We start from the raw sequence: 21,718 nt of genomic DNA, 5'->3' as shown, positions 1-21,718 counted from the left end.
TTAGTATTAGTTGGATAAAAGAAATATATACATATATGAATTTCAAACATACACTATAGTCTCGAAAATACTACAATCTATACTCCGCTTTGAGATACGCGCATGCGCCAGCTTCGCGCCGTTGGCCACATGCTCTTTCTACAACGTGGTATATAAGTATGTTTAGAGTGTTGTCTTATAATTTTACGCGTACTTTATTTTTCCGTGTACCTAAGAAAAAAAGTGATTTGTGAAACAAACGTACTAATGACAATTCAAGACATGGATATCTGTTTAAATGTGACGGCGGGTCCAGTTGTAACAACGAAAAAGGTAGGTGCTTGGTTAGGGTTACTTTATAGGTTAGGAAAGGTTTATAAACTTACTGCATGTGTGCAAAGAATTTGCACAGATTTTATTCATTGTCAGTTGTGTGTAGAAAACTGAATAAAAACGTAACAAAGAGATCGATGGATAACGTAAAATAAATGTTTGTATTCAGAATGCACTGAGAAGAACTAAGTCTTCCAAAACCTCAATTAAAAGGTTAAAAAATCAGTCTTTTCATAAAGATGCAGTACTAAACAGCAAGGAATCAAGAAAAACCACGGATACGCAAGAAACAGGATTCAAGAAAAGAATAAAACAGAAGTCATTATCAGCTATTTTTGCTAAAAAGTTGAAAGAAACAAACTCTGCCTTTCAAAACATACAGCAGCCTCAAATTTCATCTCGAGATAAAGATCTAATAGCGAAAAGTGCAAAGCTAAAACAAATTGAACCGATTAATGCAATAAGCAAGAAAGATGTGTCTGGTAAGATTCCTTTTACTTTGAACTTGGATTCCATAAATGAATTAACTACATCTTTTACGAATGCAACAAATGAACATGTTGGTAGAAAAGCGTTGGTGAAAAGGAAAGATAATTCAAAGGTTGAAAATAAACTAAACACTACAGTTTCGAGTCAATTAAAAAGTCAGAGTGAATCAGATTTATTAAATACGACTAAAAAACATAACATTTCTAAAAATAATTTTAAAGTAGACAAGATATGTAAAGTAAATAATAAATCAGCAGTTTTAAAATCTGATAAGATTCCTTCTACTGCAAACTCTGATTCTACAAATGAATCAACTGTATGTTTTACAAAGACAACAGAAAAACACGTTGATAGAACACTGTTAGCAAAAAAGAGAGATGATTTAAAAAGTGAATCGAAGAGATCACTTTCTGATATATTTTCAAATCAATTAAAAAATCAAAATGAATCAAATGCTCCAAATGTAACTCAAAAATATGATGTTTCTAAAGATAATTTTAAATCAGATAAAAAATATAAAGTAACTAGAGAATCTCCTGCTTTAAGAAACACAAAGGAGACAGATATTTTGGACAAAAAGAAAGAAAAAAGATGTAAAAAGAAAATTGTAAATAACAACAAAGAATCAGATGAAATTCCAAAATTAATACACAGAAAACTTTTCTCTCTATTTCGTAATAATCCTGATGTACCAACCATAGGTCAGCGATTTGTAAAACCTGTAAATGAACCAGTTTTTACAGAGATCACTTTTGCTGATCTTAATATTCATCCATATATGGTTAGTATTTACATATATGTAGTTAATATTTGTAATGAAAATATTTGCTGGAAAATAATTTATAATTCTTCTCACAGATATCAAATTTAGAGCAAAATATGTGTATAACTAAAATGACAACCGTTCAACAAAAAGCGATTCCTCAAATCTTCTTAAATAAGGATGTTTTAATAAGATCTCAGACAGGATCTGGAAAAACATTAGCGTATGCTTTACCCATTGTTGAACTGTTACACAAAATTAGACCAGAACTAAATAGAAATAGTGGTTTATTGGCTCTTGTAGTTGTTCCAACAAGAGAATTGGCCTTGCAAACGTACGAGTGCTTTATAAAACTGGTTAAAGTAAGTTAGACGAATAAATTTTGCATATATTAACATTTATTAGACATACCAAGATTACATTTTAAATAATTTTAGCCTTTTACTTGGATCGTACCAGGTTACATAGTTGGCGGAGAAAAGAGAAAAGCGGAAAAAGCTCGGTTACGTAAAGGATGTAATATATTAATATCTACTCCTGGTAGATTATTAGATCATATAAAGCACACAAAAGCGTTGAGATTAAATAACGTTAAATATTTCGTGTTAGATGAAGCTGACAGAATGCTTGATATGGGATACGAAATGGATATTTCTGGGTAGGTTTCATTTTTTTTTTTTATTTTATAAAAGAGGACAGTATATTAATTTCATATGTAAATTATTATTTTTATTTAATATGTGTTAATAATAAGAAAGTATAAATAATAACGTGAACATAATTACATCGTTTAAAAAATTATAATGATACGTTTTGTGTAATTTAGGATAGTAAGTGCTTTGGAAGTATCATGCTCTGATGATGAAAAAGGATACGACGCTATGAAAATATTTAAACAAAATAATAGTAAGAAGATATTTACAGATGAGAAAATTGAAGAAACTTTAAAAGAAGATGATGTGAAGTCCAAAACAGAAGAAAGTAATATTGATAAAAGTGATAGTGATCGTGCCGCTAGTATCGTTTCATCAAAAAAGATGAAAAAAGATACAAAACATTCTAGTATAAATAAAAAATCTAATTCGATAGTGAAAAATATTCAAAACATCGAGGAAGATAATAAAAATCGTTGGAAAAGACAAACAATTTTATTATCTGCGACTTTGACCCAAGCTGTTGAAAAATTGGCGGGTCTTACGATGCACGATCCGATCTTTGTTGATGCGGCTAAAAAGAATTTAGAGATGAGCGGGGGAGATACTAGCACGATTAACGAAGACCTAATAGTTCCGCAAAGTGTGATTCAAAGTTACATAGTCACTCCGCCTAAATTAAGAATGGTCACTTTAAGTGCTTACATCGCCGGGAGATGTCAGGTAGGAAATATCTCTATTTTAACAATAATATAACATTTTTTTATCGTAACTTGTAAGCATTTTCTATTTTTTTTTTTATAGACTCCTGGACAGCATAAAATACTAATTTTTATGGCCACACAAGATATGGTAGATTATCATACCGAAATTTTGTCTTCTATTCTTACAAAACCAATAGACGATAATGACGAAGACTCTGATTCACTGGTTGATGTAGAATTCTTTAAATTACACGGTAATATGACACAGAAAGAAAGGACAGAAGTCTTCAAAACTTTCAGTCAAGCAAAAAGTGGAGTACTGCTGTGCACAGTAAGTTGTATATTTTATCGGTAATAGCATGAAATCTTGAAACGTTTACGAATATATTCTGGACGTGATTAAATTTTTATTCTTTTGTACATCATAAAACTTAAATTTCTTTATTCATTTACTTTTAATGTACATTGCTTGTCATAAGATGTTTTACTTGGAGTCAATATGTGTGTACTCAAAAAATTAATTATTATAAATAAAAAATATAAGCGTATAAAAGCGATGGCAGAGCGTTGAAAAATTAAGAGAGAATAGCGACGAAAGAATAACAACGAAAGAAAAGCCAGGAATATCTGTCGGCACTCCCTGAGCTGTAAATTACTTCGTGGCTTATTCTTTCAAGAGGGAATTTAATACCTCTGGACCCACGCTGTGTTCGGAGGTTAAAAATTATGCAGACGCATGAAACCTTCGTAATGAGTATAATTACGATCATTTGTCTGTTTCCTATATCGGTGCTTTACTTCATAAAGCAATTGTTTATAGGAGTCCAAACTTTGCGATAACAATTTTTTTCTATTACTAATTTTTTCTGTTACTAATAATTATTAATCTCCTGTGAAATATAATACAAACCGCAGGACTCTTGAATAAAATCTCTAACGGAAAGATATTTCTTATTTTCGATTCGAATAGTAAACGCAAAATATTTACCTGTTTGCGATAGATCACAGAAGTGCCTGTTCCACTAATTGCATTCCGCGAACAGCATAATTAATCATGACGCGATAATGTTTGCGAAGTAACGGATAACTTTCTTTCTCCCCGTTGCTAATTACATTCGTATTACATCGGCCGAATTAATCTGACGTCGAATAACAGAGCAACTTTCTGATTCACATTGAACTCTCGGCGACTGCTTTAACTGCCGTAATTACCGGTGAAAGCGATCGATTTCGTCATTAGACGCGGGGATAGACTGTCGAAAATAACACGACACAGCGGGTCTCATTTCTTCATCGACCAATTTAGATTTTAACGTGAAATATTGTTATGGCACTTTCACGTGTCTGAAAGTATCGCAGATATCAGAAGAACGCGTGCCAAAGAAAGAAAAAAAATTAAATCGCGTCAGAATGTGCAAATTGTAAACTACACGATCGGCGTCACGCAAACGAATGACAACATATACATTGTAAAAATTAATTCTTTTCCATCAGGCAATCTCTTGTTTGTAGAGTCAATGTCCGATTTAAAAATTTCGAAGTCTCGCCGCAGGTCCTCAGATTATTCTTTCTACTATCCTCGTTAAGCTGTATACATTACGATTAATTGTCGACCCATTCTTTCGAATTGCGCGTGTCATGAATCGCTCTACAAAAAAAGAACAAGATCAAAATCTACAAAATTGATTCTGAATATAACGGACATTCATTCGTTAGACTTTATAGCTTTCTTTTCTCACAGTTTTATTTACTCTGGGATTTCGCATATGCCATAATTTCTCTGACAAAACAAACTTTGAATAAAGAAATTACTCGTGTGAATATAATAATAATAATACTATATGTGATGAAGCGAGGCAATTAACATGTAAAATGATTAACATTATGATATATATATTTTACATGTACTTCTTTAGAAGCATGCAAATATATATATGTATATATTCTGTAACGTTTTAATTATCTAGTAAGAAATTAATTTTCTTGAATTATGTTATATTTATTATATTTAAAAATACATTATTTTTTAGATATTTTTTTCTACTTGCGTTATGTTAATATAAATTAAACAATCTTCAATTTATAATTCTTGATTATAAAATATAATACAGAAAACCGGCCATAACATTTTTTCTGAATTATATTTTATGGTTTATTTTTTTATAGGATCATCCTGTGTAAGATCATTTTTAATTTTAACACACATTTTGAAAAATCGAATTTAATTAATTCCAAATTTACTACAGTTTTTGTTTGATTTTAAATATCTAATTTAATAATCTTAAAAACGCATAGTAGATTTTTATTAAGATTATTAAAATATTAAAAAATTCAAAATCAAAAAATACATGAGTAATTACACTGCTATAAACATACTACATGTTTACTTGTTATTAAATCGATGAATCCCAGTTGCGCGAACATATTGACGTAATTGCCGACGTTGAAGCAAGCACAAGAGGGAGAAGGAAGAAAATGGAATAATTTATTGTATACTTAGAGAGACATTGGGTATATTTAACTCCTTAATGTTGATCCATGGAATTCGCGATGGCAGCCGCCCACGTTTTACGGCGTCGCTACCACGTAGGTTTAACGGCCGCATTATTAATTTCCACGTTGAAAAGCCACGAGGGCACCCGCGGCCGGAATATTCCGCGGCTCTCAGCGGTGGTGGATCCGGATCCACGATGTGATCTATGGCCCGAGTGAGATGTTTTGAGCGGGCGATCCGTTCTCGATCCTATGCGGCCTGCGATCCCCGGTCCCTTTCTTAAACGATCGTTTGTCTTAATCGCCGCCATCGATCGCTTTTCAGCGTGCCGCTCTCTTTACGTGTGTTGAAACCGGTGGCAGGTATCCTGCGCTTGTAGCGTTTTAATGTGCCAAATGTACTTGCTATGATTATGAGCGTTATAAGTAATTACAGACCTACGTAAAATTTTAGAGAAATATTGTTGGGCAAAATGAACCTTAAGTGATAATATCGTAATACTTACATCATAATATCGTTAATTAGTTAACGTTAAACATTAAAAGCTCAACTAACTTTTATTATTTATTTTCTATATGTATAATGTATAAAATGTTATGTAAATTGATGAACTATTTAACAATTTAACTATAAATATTGATTTGAAAATAATTTTGTTCCGATCCTCAAAATAATTATGTAGAATGCTCGAACTAGTTGCTGGTATATTAAAACTCTTTCTAGCAATAACTCTTTTCTACAATACAATTAATTTGATTATCTCACAAAATTATTTTTATATTTATGCCTATTTCAATTTTTAGATATTTCATGTATGAACATATCATATAAAATTGCAATATCAGATATTGATTTCTTTTTTCGTTTAGTATTTTTTGTTCTCATTTTGATATTTTTAATCGCACGAAATAAATAGTTAGAAATTGTTTTATCGATATTCATCAAACGATAAAATGTAACGGAATCATGGGGCGAGCTCAAGAGATTCGGTCCGATCGACATTTATTTCGATTGGTCGGGAATTTCTTTCTCGTACTCCTTCACGCTGGCGCCCGGATCGCGCCGTCGTCGACGTATGTTGAATTAATAGCAGGAAAAGATGTAATAAGAATACACGGATGTACGTCCGTATCGTGCCGCGAAAGAATTCCGGGGTGCCACGACGCCCCCTACTGATGGTCTGGGATTAGTCCTCTGGGCCCCGTCAAGCAGAGATACCCGGTGAGGCTCTCGCCGCGGTAAATCATCGACTAGCCGAACGTCGAAATCAGGGCCGTGCTCAAACGTTCGCCGTTGGGGTCTCGCAGCGGGCGCTCGCTGCCAGCCGTGTGCATTCACGTCGCCACAAAACGAGAAATCGCCGCGGTTTGTAAGACATTTGTACCAGCAGGTCGTAGACTGGCCGTTGCCGCTCTTGTTCGTGGAACGAGCCACTTCTCGTACAGTCGGAGAGCGATAACTACCGAGAACATTGTCCCGGACAAATTGTTGTAGCGAAATGACGAGGTTCTGGTTCTCATTCGAATTGTCCAATATCAAGTTCAAAGTGCTTCGTACCCCGATTTAGTAAAGATCTGAAATACTACACCTTTTTTGTGAAATACGCATCGTGTAACTTATGAATGATTGCAAGATTTTTTTGTTAAACTGCAGATTTAGATAATTTTATCCTTATGTTTATATATTCTCTCAATATAAACTCCTTGAAAAACATTTGATGTTCAAATCGCCAGTTAAGTCCAGAGTATGTAAGGTATATGTATATTTTTCAATTGTTCAGGATGTTGCAGCTCGAGGATTAGATATGCCGAATGTTGATTGCGTTGTTCAGTATACTGGTCCAATTTCGGCTAGAGACTACGTTCATCGAATCGGTAGAACCGCGCGTGCAGGTTGCTCCGGCACGGCGACAATCTTCCTAACGCCCTCGGAAATCGAATTCGTGCGGATGCTCGAGTCGAGGCGCATCAGAATCAAACAGCAGGACATGAACGATGTCTTGGATAAGCTATTGGGGCCTCTTTCCAAGCATAACTCCGTGCGGGGAGCCGCTGTCGCCCTCCAAAACGATTTCGAAGATTTAGTACTGGAGAATCGGAAACTTGGTGCAAAAGCATGTAAAGGTAAGTACAATGTAGTACACTATGTAATAAAAGTATATATTCTTTCTTTGATTTTATAAAGTGACTAATCGTTCGAAATTTTAAACCAGATGTTGAATTTGACTATAATTTTATTATTTATTATATATTTCTACAGAAAGAATGATTTTACTGAAGTAAAAACCTAAAAATTTAGCTAAATACGTATTTGAAATTAATTTTATTGATCAAAATAACTATATGAAAAGCTTAAACATTAATAACAGTGTTGCTAAAAATTTATTATTAAATTTTAACATTTAGTAAAAAAAATTCTAATAATTAATAAACTTTCAACATAATTATTTTGATGGTCCAAAACTATTTCTCAAATCTGTATCTATAATTAAATATTTTAACATAATTGTTCCTTCTCTGTATCAATTTAATACTATATATTAAATACTACAAATAAATACTACACACACACATATATGTGTATATATTGACTGACAGATACAATAACAAGGTATTTGTTGTGCTACAATAAATAGTTACATAATCCTCTTTCAGTTATTAACATATCATATTCACATGTACATTTTATATTCGCGTGCAATAAAAGCTTAAATCTTTGCTTTCATGAGAGGCAAAGTGTTGATGAGGAGTTACGAAGGATGAGTGAACATCTACTTTGACGCAGTTGGATTGTAACGAAAGCGAGCTGACTTTCAGGGTAGACTAAGCCAATTCCAGCGAGCACCCCACTCGCATATAAAGCAACCCCTACGCGTACACGTTATGGAGCTCTTATTCCGTCTCCCTTCACATTTGCCTCGTTCGCCACTTGGATATTTACATAGTCTATGGACGAGGAGGGATGATCCTGTTTGCTATGCCACGGTTACTCTATTAGGGTCGTTATGGAGAAGAATTTATTTGCTGCAATAATAAATCCATTATACCCGGTCTAATACTCGTGAAGTGAAGACATTAGCCCTCTTCACATTCACGATGACTTTTTTTCCCCGCAAATCTATTTGCTTTTCCATATAAATATCGTCAGTTAACTTGTTGCTTCCTTAAACCACTTCTCGATTACTTTATTTAAGACAAGGCAAACTTTGTCGTTTATAAATATGAATATGTACTCAATTCTAAATTTTTTGCTATCAAATATGAAAAGCTTTAGCAATTTTTGCTTGTGAGGCAATAATAGTAATAGTATATAATCTTGCTTATCTTACGAAAATTACTTTTATAAAAGTACATTAACGACTGGTGTTACGTCGATTGCCATAACCGCGCAAACGACAAACACATTTCCAAAAAGGAAATTCGGGACCATTAATCTTTTTAAGAGGTTTTCAAGCTTCGAAATTATCCCGCATCAGCCAAGGCTTTACACGAAGGTTAGCCACGGTTTTTGAGCGCTTAGCCGCCCCAGATTTGAGTGACGTTACACAGCTAACCACTTGACCGTTCCTCCGCACGTACCGAGTGATTGATAGATTAATTGCTGCCGCCGTTCGTGACCTCGGTATTGCACTTTTCGCATGGAAACCGAGAGAACGAATGAGAGGAAAGCAGGAAGTGGATAACAAATTAGTTAACATCTTTTGATATATCTACTAGGTTTCGATATATCTACATTTGCGTTTATTGTCTATCATTCGTTTGTTCCAATATATGCCCATAGAGACAAAAATAATTCAAAATGTTTAGGAAAATCTCTTATAACAAAGAGGACAATAATATTTACAAATATTTTACTGCGAAATATTTTCGTTTATCTCAAGAATAATAACATATGATTTGCATTTACTAGTATTTTTATGAATATTTTTTTAACACAAGTAAAATTATTTTCAGATATTCCTATATTTCTTTTTCTATTTGCATTTTTATTGCAATTTTATGTAGTCATGCATTTGATATCAACTACTTTACATTTTATACACAATTAAGCTAAAAAAAAAATCAGCTATACTTAAATCAGCGTCGTACATCAGAATACATAATACAAGGCAAGAGTATAGGAATTAAGATCGTAAAAATGTTCGTACAACAGAAGCACAATAGAAAATAGCGCGGCACGTGAACACGTTCTGCGTTCTCTTCTTGACAATTCCGAAATTTATTTAATTCGCAACTGATGCGAAGACCGGTCGACGAGCGGAGAAGTGGAAATCTCGCTAATTCGTAATATTATCACCCCAATAGAGCCGAACAGCCTTCAATAGCAAGTACAGCTCTATAGAACAAGCCCCCGAGCTACGACCCTCGCCACTAACCTGAGAGATTCATCCCTCACTCCTATCCCATATATACGATTTGAGTCTCGTGTCGGTTGGCTATATTCCATTCGTCATAATTCTCTGTAAATATTTTCTTAATATTATAATTTAGCAGAAATGGTGTAACAGATAATAATTACAGATCATAGATTTGATCTTATTTCGATTAAATGACTTACTTGATTTAAACTCAAGGCAATAATACGTAAATTTAAATGCTTGGTATTTTTAATCGTGCAGTTTAAAAATGGTCATACATGTGTCTGTGTTTCATTTTTTATCAGTTTATAATTGAAATTTTATAACAGCACTCGTATAAAAAAAAATTATACGTATATATTTTTATATAAATTTTTCCTACTTATTGTCACGACAATCGTAACGGTGCTGAGCTAATCTCACGCACTCGTCGCGAGTTAGATCGAATTCGCTGTATATCGTTCGCGCGCCTTTCACAGAGGGTGGTCGACACAATCCAACCACTGAATGTGACTTCCGCCAAAACCACTTACGCTTTGTGGCGAGAGACTCTTAACAATGCGATACAGGATACAAATACAATAAGACGCAGTTACATCACTTAGGAACAATGCTACCCCACTCTTACATCCCCGTTCTTCCCGCCACTCTGGCTTCTCAGTTAGACACCGCCCCCACGTGTGATTTATGTGCTAAATGGAGAAAAACATTTCTCCCTTTTCAACGCTGACACCAAGCCACAAGAAAGACGAAAGCAGTTTCTTATGCGCAGAAGGGAGGTGCCGAGATTGGAAGCAGACGGAAATCAGGACGGAAAACGTTGAGACATAAGTCCTACTGCAAGAGAATTATGAAAATTAGAGATACTTACAGATGGAAACTTTAAGTGGTACTAAATCTATTTAGCCATATATTATATATAAATTGCATTCATTATATTTCAAGAAAAATAAATGTCACATCTAAACATGAAAATACGGTAGCGTTCAGTTTATTTGAAAACTGACAATTAAAAAACGCGAGATATTTTTTTTCTATTTCGTACCTTGTTTCATTATTATAATCATTCATATATAGACTAAGATCCAACGATACTTAATGTTATAAACGCTTTTGAAACATTCTTCGATCAATTAGTAAAATTCTTTCTTCTGACTGGTCATTCAAATTCTTCGAAGCATTTTTGTAGCGTTAATAAATGAATCGCACCCGTGATGATCTTCCGCGAAATATCTTTCTTGCTAAAATACAGAAATTTAAGTAATTTGTGACGCTCGATATGAACAACCCGAGGTCAAATTTATCTTCCCTATCAGAATCGAGAGATTTTTCACACGGAACGCCAACGGTGGTGCACATGTCTAGTTCTCTTAGAACCAGAGATCCCCTGGGTTTCTCACCCGTGCGCACAAGCAAGAGACGTTAAGAAGGGACGCGAGGGTGACTATTAGCTGCAGCACTTGACTCAACTACCCCCCTCCTCACTGTTAATGCCTCTTAATAGCTCGCCACGGGGCGCGCACACACCCCATGGAATCGTGCGGCCCAACCCCCGTGGAACCACCTAATGGAACTGCGATTAATAAGGGCGCACTACATGTAACTGATCATTACATTCGTGAATTGCACGTGACCTCTGAAAAGTAGACGAGATAAGTGTACTTGATGTACGCGACATTTCTCGATTTTATCCGCATTTTACACGTACTCCATCTTAAGAGACTACATGATAATACGCACTATTCCTATGATGTTATCTCTCTCAATTTAGAAAGACAGAAGTAGTTTGAAGCATATATATATCTCTCTCTCTCTCTCTCTCTCTCTCTCTCTCTCTCTCTCTCTCTCCTCTCCCATTGAGTTAAGGAGAGATGCTGATATGTTCAGTTCTTTCTAAGCACAAAAGTTAAGATCAGGATATGCAATCTATACTTATTATAATACATCTATGATTTCTCCAAGCATAATTGGAAGACTTCCTGGAAAAACGTTCCAAGTATCATTATTATGAAAAGTAATGGAAAAAGGTTACTTGGAAAAGCGTTGCATGTTTTTTTTTATTTAAAAAAATGTTAGATGCAACGTTCTTCCAGGAAGCCCTTTAATTATCGCATTTAACCATAATAATTGCTGTACACATATTTTTTATCATACTCAACGTGACTGCAAATAATCTGATGCATATACATATCTGCAATGGGAATAATGAGTAGGTAGATGAAAAGATAGATAATTGTTTCATTTTACGTAAGAATATTTCTTTTCTGTAGCCTACGTCTCCTGGGTGCGTTTCTATTCAAGTTATCCGCGCGATATGCGCGAGGTATTCGATCGAAAGGAGCTTCATTTGGGTCACTATGCCAAGAGTTTCGCGTTGAGGGCTCCGCCGCAACAAATCGGCGGAATCGGCAAGAAGCTACGCGAAAAAGAAATCTCGAAACCCAGGCACAACAACCGTCTATCGTACAAGCCGTAAGTATCAGAATTTACTTTTTCTTTTAATTTGCGCGAAATGTAAATGTGTTTCACCCGAATTAATCTTAGGCTGGAATGTATGGAAATCATCATGGAGTTCAGCGACATATTCTCTAAAGTTCCGTTTGTTTCTATCGAGGCGTCACGTACGAGCGTAATTTCGGAAGCGTACACTTGGCGTCACGCACAGTTGCGGTAGACAATATGCTCCTATTTTGGGAGAGGACATCACGAATGGTCCGGCTGTTGACCCGCTCAGCTGACGTTTCAGCCGCGCGATCGCGAAGCCCATCGTCTCCGGAGTGACGGTATTAATGACGGATTCACGCGTGGCTTGGCGTGTTAACCGCGACGCACATCCCTTCCCCCCCCCCTCCCCCCCCCCCCTCGCCGCGCGCCCTTGCGCGCATACAGGCGTAGGGCACGCACACGCCGTGTGCGGGATAGCCTCGGCTCCTGGAGAGGTTGGACGCATCAAAACTGTCGCTCTGTGTCATCCGTCATGTACGACGAACGGGCGGACGTGTTCTACGGTGGCTGGCAGCCATAAGCCATACGGCTCTCATCGTGCTCGTCCTCGTTGTCCCCGTTCTCCCCCGGGCAGCGTTCCCTCTATTTCACTCCATCTAACTCACGTCCTCCTCCTCGCTCACGACAAATGTGTCTCATTCCTTCTCTCGTTGGCTCTGCCTTTCTCTTTCTCTCTCTCTCTCTCTCTCTCTCTCTCTGTCTCACGTTCTACCTTCATGCGGTGTGCATTTCACATGGCACTCTGCTGGCTTCTGCCCTTCTCCAGGCTGCTCTCTATCTCTCTCTATCTCTCCATTGTTCATAATTATACAATACGGCTATTAAACAGACTGATGCGACCGCCACTTCCGGTCGTGGCTGCGCCATTTACGGAAACCACGGGACGAGCACGAGCCTCCCTCCTCTCTTTGCCCCCTGTCGCGTCGTTTCGTCTCGCTCGTGTTCTCGAAATCCTGAAGCTGTCACCTACCTACCCGTTCGCATACTTCTTCCCCGCTCGCGTGTGCCCTCTTGCGTGCTCTGATTTTTTTTTTTTACACGAACGTTTCTCGCCCTCCATTCATGCATTGTTCTACTTTCAATTTTTTTTTTACTGAACATAATTTTTATAATATCATTTAAACGGGTAAAGATGTATCTTATTTTTCTATTTTCATTCTAATTATGAATTTGTTAGAACGCAACTATATAGTCATGAATATCTAATCTTATCGTAACTAAAGCATTTTACATTTGTCGCTTGCAATGCTTTGCGGTTTATATATGTATATGTATTTATACACATATACATAGGAACACACTTAGTCTATTACTCTTTCTTTTCGCGGTCGCAAACGAGCCAAGTCCAACTACCACAGGCGCTGTACTTCGTAATTCCTACGCCAACGTCCCTTCTACTTCATGTATCACGTCGTCTACATCACGCGAGTACCTTTCGCGTTTTTACCGAGCTTTATAATTCCTGTGTTCTCCGGCGATCATTTGCCTGCGCTGCCATATTCACGTTCTTCGTCTCTCTTTCCCTTCCTTTCTCTTCCCTTTTACACCGTCTCTTCTATGTGCCCTTTTTTCGCGTTACGCGCGGCGAATCTTTTTCCCCGAGACCGGCATTACGCATTAACGTGTTTAATGCGATTTGAATGGGCGTGCTTTGGGTGAGCACGACGGGCAACCGGCTGGTGCCCTCCGCACGGGGAGAGAACGAGTCAGTTTTAATGGGTGAAAGGCGGGCACTGAGCTGACGGTCCAATGGATCGAGAGACGACTATGGTGTACGCCTCTGTGGGTGCGATTACCTACACGTTTGTGTGCGTATCTTAGTCCAAGTGCGTTTGTCGATGTATGTATGTATGCTTGACGCAGTTTCACATCGTCCTCTTTACAGTCTACTGCAGGACCTCTGTAAGATCGTCGAAAATTTTCATAGCTTCGTTACTTTGTAGCTGGAAGTGTCATTCTGCAACTCGAAGAGGTAGAATTGTTTAAATTACTTTATTTATGTTTCATATAGTTTGTACATATTTTTTTCTATCAGATGAATATTATAACGTGATAACTTTGAACGACATCTTTTTGTCTATTTTTTTTTTATTTATGTTGTATATATATTTATTACTTTGTATACAACTCTATTGTAGTTAAAAAATATGTCGATTATTATACGACTGCCGCAAAATTAATAGCGAAACTTATATATGAATTATCGGTTAAACGGGAATTGTGCTATTGCAGACCATAAAGCATGATAATGCGCATTTCGTGCGTGACTCTCAGCGGTGGACAAAAACGTAGTGGCGGACATGAAATTTGGTACGGCAGTTGGTGGAAGCCCACCTCCGTTCGTCCGCGGGGTGTATCGTCGCGTTTTGATGCGCGCGCGCGCGCGCGTCCTGTTTTCTTTTTTCTTTAATTTTTTTTTTGCCTCAATTTCCGATTACCGCGCTCTGTCCTCACCACATGTCGTTTACGTCGAATTATCGAAAATTGCGGGTTAGTCCTAATGTGAGAATTAAAGTGCGGCTACTCTCGCTTCCAGATCTGATGGGGTGCCGCAAAAGAAGCAGAGGACCGGACACGGCGACGAGAAAAGAGCGGGGTTGTTGAAGAGAGTCAGAATGCTTAACACCTCCGAATACGATAGCGGTCTCGAACCCCTGAAGAAGCCAAAGAAGTGATCCCCCGTGCTTCGTCGCAATTGTACATTAACTCGATTGTATATGTTGTAAACAGGAACAGCGATTTCACATCTGTAATTCACTCTCTGTGAACCAGCACGTTTTTAACTTTGATTTGTACTAAATGTTTTGTTATAAATGTTTTAATCTAGTTTGCATTTATTTTATTATTTATATTTCCAAATATTCGATAACTTTCTTTTTAGCGGTTTTAACATGGAAAAATATACTTTCTGTAAATATCTTGCGTCTACATGACGATTAAATAACATTTGCCATTTTTACTATAATATTTTGAATATTTCGATGGAATTATCTTTTTTTATTAAATATCAAGAATTTTCAGACTTGAATTCTGGATGTAAGCATCATAATAAATAAGATATAATTTTATAATGTACATCACAAATTTTGTAATTACTTAATAACGATTGGATCTTTATTTAATTGCAGTTTCTATTACACTATCTTCGTTTTTTACGTTTCTGATGCCATTTAAGATCATTCCTGTAACGTTTTTCAGTTTTTTTGCAATAATTACTAATTGGTGGCAAATACGCTGCGGCAAAATGCAGTACGACGGAAAATGTCGGGTTTAGGGAAATTACCTGTAATAATATCGCGCTAATCGCACGGTATAGGCGACTACGTCGAATACGCTTTCGCGGTCACGAGATCGCGCAACGTTTTAACTCCCTTTTCACTGCCCGGCTCCGCTTATCTCATTCTCCTCACGATAATTAGCAATCGCCTTCTGATAGTACGTACTTACAAAACCGCCATTTTGCCGGCGTCATAACGATATCACGCTAATTGCGCTTTCGTTTCCACTTCAATATACCTTCCATGTGGTCACGAAATTGCGACTCGCTCTATCGTTAGAATCGAATTCAACGGCCATTAAGAACGAAAGTATTTTATACTTTGCAATTAGATATCGCTTCATTACTTATTGTCTTCTATCAGAGTAGGTATCTCAGTTTGACAAAGATCTATATTTATGTCATCTCTGTTATTTTAATTATTCTAATTGCGTCTTCTGTGTCTTTAAATATGTTTCAGATACTTCTGAATTTTTTGTTCAGAAAATTTTTACTATTATTATAATTCGATATACACGGCTCAAGATTCTTAATTTCGTAATGTCCTGATGAATGCACTTTGCATTTTGATGTCGAGTCCAAGTGCCCGATGTTTTTTTTTCTACATTTAATTTGATCTCAGTGCACTTTGGAGTCGGTATAAAACCGTGCTAGCAGCAACGTCGGAAAGCTTATACTGCATACATCGCGTGTAACACCTACGTATACGTGCACGCTTACATGTGTATTGCGATGGAATTAGGAGTTTCGTCGCCGAGGCTAATTTGCCAAAGGGTGCTAAAGAGCTAACGTGTCCTGCGGTGCTTCTTTCTCGGCTTCCTCGGACTCGATTTCAGGCAGTGCAAGGGTGCCTAAGAGACACATATACAAATATATACACGTGTATACCACAAAGGATCTCGGCACGTGATTGCACAGCTATGTGCCGGCAACGAACGGGAACGCATTTTTGCGGTGAAAAGAGAGAGAGAGACAGAGAGAGAGAGAGAAGGGGGTAGCATCGGACACGGGGCACATCGACGAGGGGGCCCCTCTGGAAGAACCCTTCGCGGAGGAAGAGCGGCGAGGAGAGACGTCACGTCGGACGATGGAAGAGGGAGGTGCGGGCACGCGGAAGGTATGATTAATACGCGAGCATTATTTTCGGATTTTTTGCCGCGCGATCCGCGAGCGCAAATTGCTTGCAAATAAAGGCGGCGTCGGACGACTATCGCCGCCGGTAGGACGGCAGCGGCGGTGACGGCGGTGGCGGTGGCGGCGGCGGCGGTGGTGGTGGTGGTGATGGTGGTGGTGGCGGCGCGGCGGCGGGAACGACGGAAAGGAAGTCACGGAAGGAGGCCGAGAGGAGAGCTCGTCCCGAGCTTAATTTAATTTAATTATGCCCTCTTTCTTCGCTACCAGAGCGTCCGAAGATAGATGGCGGCCACGGAATCTCGTACGTCTCGCCTCGGCACGTTGCACCGCCCCGTGCGAGCGTAACCGCGATTTCCGCGACATAATTCGATCTCCATCCAAATTATGCGAATCTCAAATTAACAGCGACGTTCTTGGACTTTTCTTTTCGTTTCGTATAAATTCCACAGAATTGAGAAAAAGGGAAGGCTCTATTTCTCACGCGGAGAAACAATAATTTTTTTTTTTTTTTTTTTTTTTTTGAAATATGATTTAATGGAGCGTAATTAATGTTTATTTATTGTATTAATTAAAATTTATTTTTTTAATCTATCTATTCCTGATTATATTTGATCGATATTTCTCGTCTAGCGACGAGATTCTATCGATAGATTCAAAAACTTGTTTTATATAAGCAAGAAAAGCAATGCAATTCAGCGTGCTTTGCCAAGAAACGCTACTCTCGCTCCGTTCTTCTTGTTGCTTAATGCGGTACGATCGGTACACGCCGCACTTTGACGCGTCCGATTCGCGTTTCGCCACATTCGCGACGGCACGCGATTTAATTCAATCGCGCGGGTTTCCACGCTGACGGATACGTTTTCGAGCGCCGCCTAGAGCGCGTTGTTACGCGGTTTGGCGCTTAAACGCCCCGCGAATTAAGGCGGACGCGTGATTGATCGTGGTGATAAATCGATCGTCTTGGGCAACATCACGCCGACATATGTTTATCGCGCGATCTGATGAAAAGCCGCGCATTCGCAATTTAATTTAATCGCGCACGTTATTTCGCGCCGGCGACCGCCGCGTGCGCACATTTTCGAAACCCACCCAAGTGGCCATCTGCGAGCGGCCGCATTAGACGTGCGAGCGGAGCAAAGAGTGCGATATTTATTCGTAATGCGCATCGCAATTCGTCGTGCCGCGGCATCAGTCATAGTCATCGCGAGCGAGCGTGCGCGCGCTCATAATGAACCGTACGATTAGGATATCCCGTTCATTCGTTCGTTCGTTCGGCGAGGTACGTTCCAGGGGAGTAAACGCGACTCGTGGAGACCGAATAAAAAGATGTCTCACGGAAACAGGGGCGGATTTATTCGCAAACTAAGAAAACTGTCAATAGTCTGGAAAGGCTTATTCAGTTTGGAATAATCCTTGGGATATAATGAGATTTGCTTTGAAATATTTAATAATGCACTTTAAGCAGGTAATATTATTTTTTAATTTTTTGAAAGTACATTTAACGTTTTAATTGCATTTTATTTAAATTGCAGTTTTAATTTAAAAAATAACCTTTATGTATACGTAAACTTTTTATAAAAGTAAAAAAGGACAAATATAAATAGATGGTGAGCACTGTGTGTGTGCAATAGTTTTCTGTCTATTTATTATATATTTATCTCTCTATGTTATCTCTTTATATACAAATAGATAGAAATATTAGATTATTAAAATAAGATAATTGAACACAACGAGAATGTACTACCTTGATGTTACAAAACAAAGATATGTTTTTTATGACTAAAAATACCTAACATAATAAATATATATATTAGAAGAAAAGGTTCTAATTTTATAGAAATCATGTGATACTTCTCTTTCATTTCGTTTATGCAAGCTTTAAAAGTCAGCTTCAGGCCTCCGCGAGAAAACGTTGTTATCCGCCCCTGCACGGAAAGAGGATAATCCTCATTACCGCGAGATATGCGCAGCTTGAGTCCGATTAACGCGACGAGAAAAAGGAGGGCCGCAGGGACCTGGGCAAGAAAGGACCCCACTGCGGGGACCGACTATAGTCGCCCCACACCCGCTCGTCGACGACCGCTTCTTACGCGTGAAACACCCGCGGTGACGCGCGATGCGCGCGCGCGCATACGGCTCTTTCTAATACGGGGCACAAAAACGTAAGCACTTATAAGAGGCGTCGATTATTCCACGTGATTACCGATTTCCGACCAGTTAACGACTTTTTCGAGTCGCTTATACCGCCGCGCTCGGACGCTTATTACGAGTCATTACCGCATGTATCCCGCTTGTTGCCTTTAAATTTCACGGCTCGAATCGGCATCGATCCCTCGCGCCGGTGTGTTCGTTCGAAATCGAGATCGAAATACGCAAGGTCTTTGACGTACCGCATTCTTATCTATAATTATTTCACAATGTTTCATTGACGCGTCATTGATTTATATATACAAAAAAAAGACAATTTTGCTGAAGTACTTAAACATTTTTAACTATAAATACAGATCTGAAAAAAATGTTGCTGTACCATCGAAATACATGTATATAGGAAACTTGACTTTGTTACATTTTATACCCCGTTTGAATTATTTTTAAAAATTATTTCTGTAGATTTCTCTTCTGTTCAATATATCGTTAATTTAACTAAACAATTTTTCAAGGAAATGTATTAAAAACTTGACTATTTAATTCAGTTCATTATTTATTAACAAAATATATATGTCAATATAAACGTATTCTGAAATAAAAAAATGTTATTTTTAACTCAAAAAATTGAATTATCATTGTTCCTTTGATACTTAACAATGAAGATAATTGTTAAAATGTTACAATTTTTTTCGACTTTGTTCATCGTGCTCTTAAACGCCCTGTACATATATAATTATTTGAATAATCCAACAAAATTATTTTATATCTGTGTGTAATTTTTGTCTTTACTTCGTTAACTTAAGTTTTTGGGTTTTTTCTCAATCGCTGGTACAATGAAAAATATAAGACAATTCGCTAGAAAATTTCCCCCTTTTTCTTATCAAGATAAATGATTATCATGAATCTTGAGGCAGGCCTATAATGTTTTAAAAAGGAAAGTAGAAGAAAGGCCTGATTGTACATTAGCTTTAATCGTAGTGCTTTTCTAAGAAATCATCGTTTTATCTGCAGATATGTTTGTGTCGTATGATGTACTATTTACTCAAACAAAAGATATTGCAAACGTTACGGATGTTAAAACAACATATAGTTTGCGTGACCATGTTACTTCTTAAGCATTCCAAGGTGTATAAAGTCTTCATCGTTTTCCGATTTCACGCTCAGAATTAACGGTAATTTATTACGAAAATTGCCTACTGCGGTTTGTCGAGCCTCTCACTTTTTCTCGTTTGAAAGCACTTTTTTCGATAACTCCTTGCAATTTCTAAAAGGCCGAATTAACTTCCATTACCAGTACGAAAGTAATTGACACAATATAACGTCTTGCTTCGAACATTTTCTCGAATGAGCGCATTTTAATTTATAATTACGTTGAATTAGAGATCCAGAAACAAAATTCGTTTTCGCGAGTACTTTATTCGCGCTTTATGACGGTCATTAACCCTATCTTTTTTACACTAAGCACAGTGTGGATTAAATTTCCCCAATACGACCGCCTCGCAATTCTCTGTTCTCGATTTTCGCAGCCGGCGTAATAAGGGCAGGAGAGAGAGAGAGAGTAAGAGAGAGAGAGAGAGAGAGAGAGAGAGAGAGAAACTTCTATCGTAGAGGCAGGAAGACGGAGCAACCGTTTCCGCGAAGTCGACGAGTGAAATCCATTCGAGGACGCGTTAGAATCGGCGCGATTAGCATTTTACGGGCTGCGCATATCCCGTGGAAACGTTTTATTGGCGTGTCGTGCGAAGGAGCCATAGCCTTGCGCCGCCGGCAGCGACGCCTGCAACCTGCACTCTTCTCTCGTTATTTTCTCATGTATACGGTCTGCATATTGCAACGCGATTCTGCGCTCTCCGCTACCGTCGCTTAAACTTTCCGCCATTCGGTGGGTGTTGCTTAACGTTCGTGCAGTGTACTCAACGTCATCGACGTGTTAATCCGGCAAGATCATGTCGCAAGCCGCGGATCAAAGTCGCGACTCTCGAGTTTCTTTTTAATGGAATTTATCTCTTAATTAGTCTTACTTAAACCAAACGCTTTTTACATGTCGTTTCTGAAATTCCGGAATTTAATTGCAATAAATTTGAAAGTTAACGTAGATTTTATGTTGAATATAATTTTTTATATTTTACTGATTTCGAGGTATTAATGTATCAATTTAATTCATCTTGTACTCTTATGTGAAGTAATTATAATCAATAACATTAAAAAGGGGCAAAGTAAGAGTCAAATTACAATTAAAAAATCTAAATTTCTTTGATAAATTTATTGTAATATATTGCGAAGAATATCACGTAATTTTGGCGTTTCGTCCCGTAATAAATTATCAAAGAAATTTAGATTTTTTTTAATTTGACTCTTACTTCGCCCCTTTTTAATGTTATTGATTATTGTTGTATAAAAGAGTCTTTGAATTTTTTAATTTAAAGTAATTATACCATATACAGAAAAGTTTTTGGTATTTGTGACTATAATTTCTTGGTAAAATAATTATTGCTGGGAACTTCATTTTTATACTTATTACTATCATAATATTATAGTAATAATAATTCTTATTTATAGTTTTATATTCTAGAAAGAATACATAGTTTTCTTCGAAATAAAATTATAATCATTTTCGAGAACAACTGTACATCTATTTTTTTAAATGTAGAATTTTTCTCTCAATATAATACCCTCTAAATATTGAAAATGTTCCACATTTTTAATTAATGTTCAGAAGTATTTTCTATTTCGAATCTGACCATCAGTTTTCAATATTGTCATTTGCAAAAATCGCAATGCTTGGACACGGATCATATTGAGTACAGATATCTTACATCCGATAAAAATAATGTTACCCTTTGTTACTTACTGCTTTTAACTGCGTTTTTCACGGTGAGACA

The 21,718-nt window shown here is 37.3% G+C and overlaps 1 protein-coding gene across 1 annotated transcript; it reads left to right on the top strand.

Annotated features, from left to right (window-relative positions):
* The first annotated feature begins 151 nt into the window (after nucleotides 1-151).
* LOC108777710 (probable ATP-dependent RNA helicase DDX31) lies at nucleotides 152-15,046 on the top strand. Its single transcript, XM_018544666.1, has 9 exons — nucleotides 152-312; nucleotides 482-1,582; nucleotides 1,660-1,926; nucleotides 2,002-2,222; nucleotides 2,391-2,940; nucleotides 3,022-3,252; nucleotides 7,196-7,538; nucleotides 12,043-12,244; nucleotides 14,814-15,046. The coding sequence occupies exons 1-9, from the start codon at nucleotides 247-249 to the stop codon at nucleotides 14,950-14,952; spliced, it is 3,120 nt and encodes a 1,039-aa protein (XP_018400168.1). The 5' UTR covers nucleotides 152-246; the 3' UTR covers nucleotides 14,953-15,046.
* The last annotated feature ends 6,672 nt before the right edge of the window (nucleotides 15,047-21,718 follow it).

The sequence above is a fragment of the Cyphomyrmex costatus genome, unplaced genomic scaffold (genome assembly GCF_001594065.2).
Source record: "Cyphomyrmex costatus isolate MS0001 unplaced genomic scaffold, Ccosl1.0 scaffold457, whole genome shotgun sequence".
In the NCBI taxonomy this organism is placed as follows: domain Eukaryota; kingdom Metazoa; phylum Arthropoda; class Insecta; order Hymenoptera; family Formicidae; genus Cyphomyrmex; species Cyphomyrmex costatus.
Note: the sequence above shows the minus strand (reverse complement) of the source record. Positions and strands in the feature narration are given on the sequence as shown.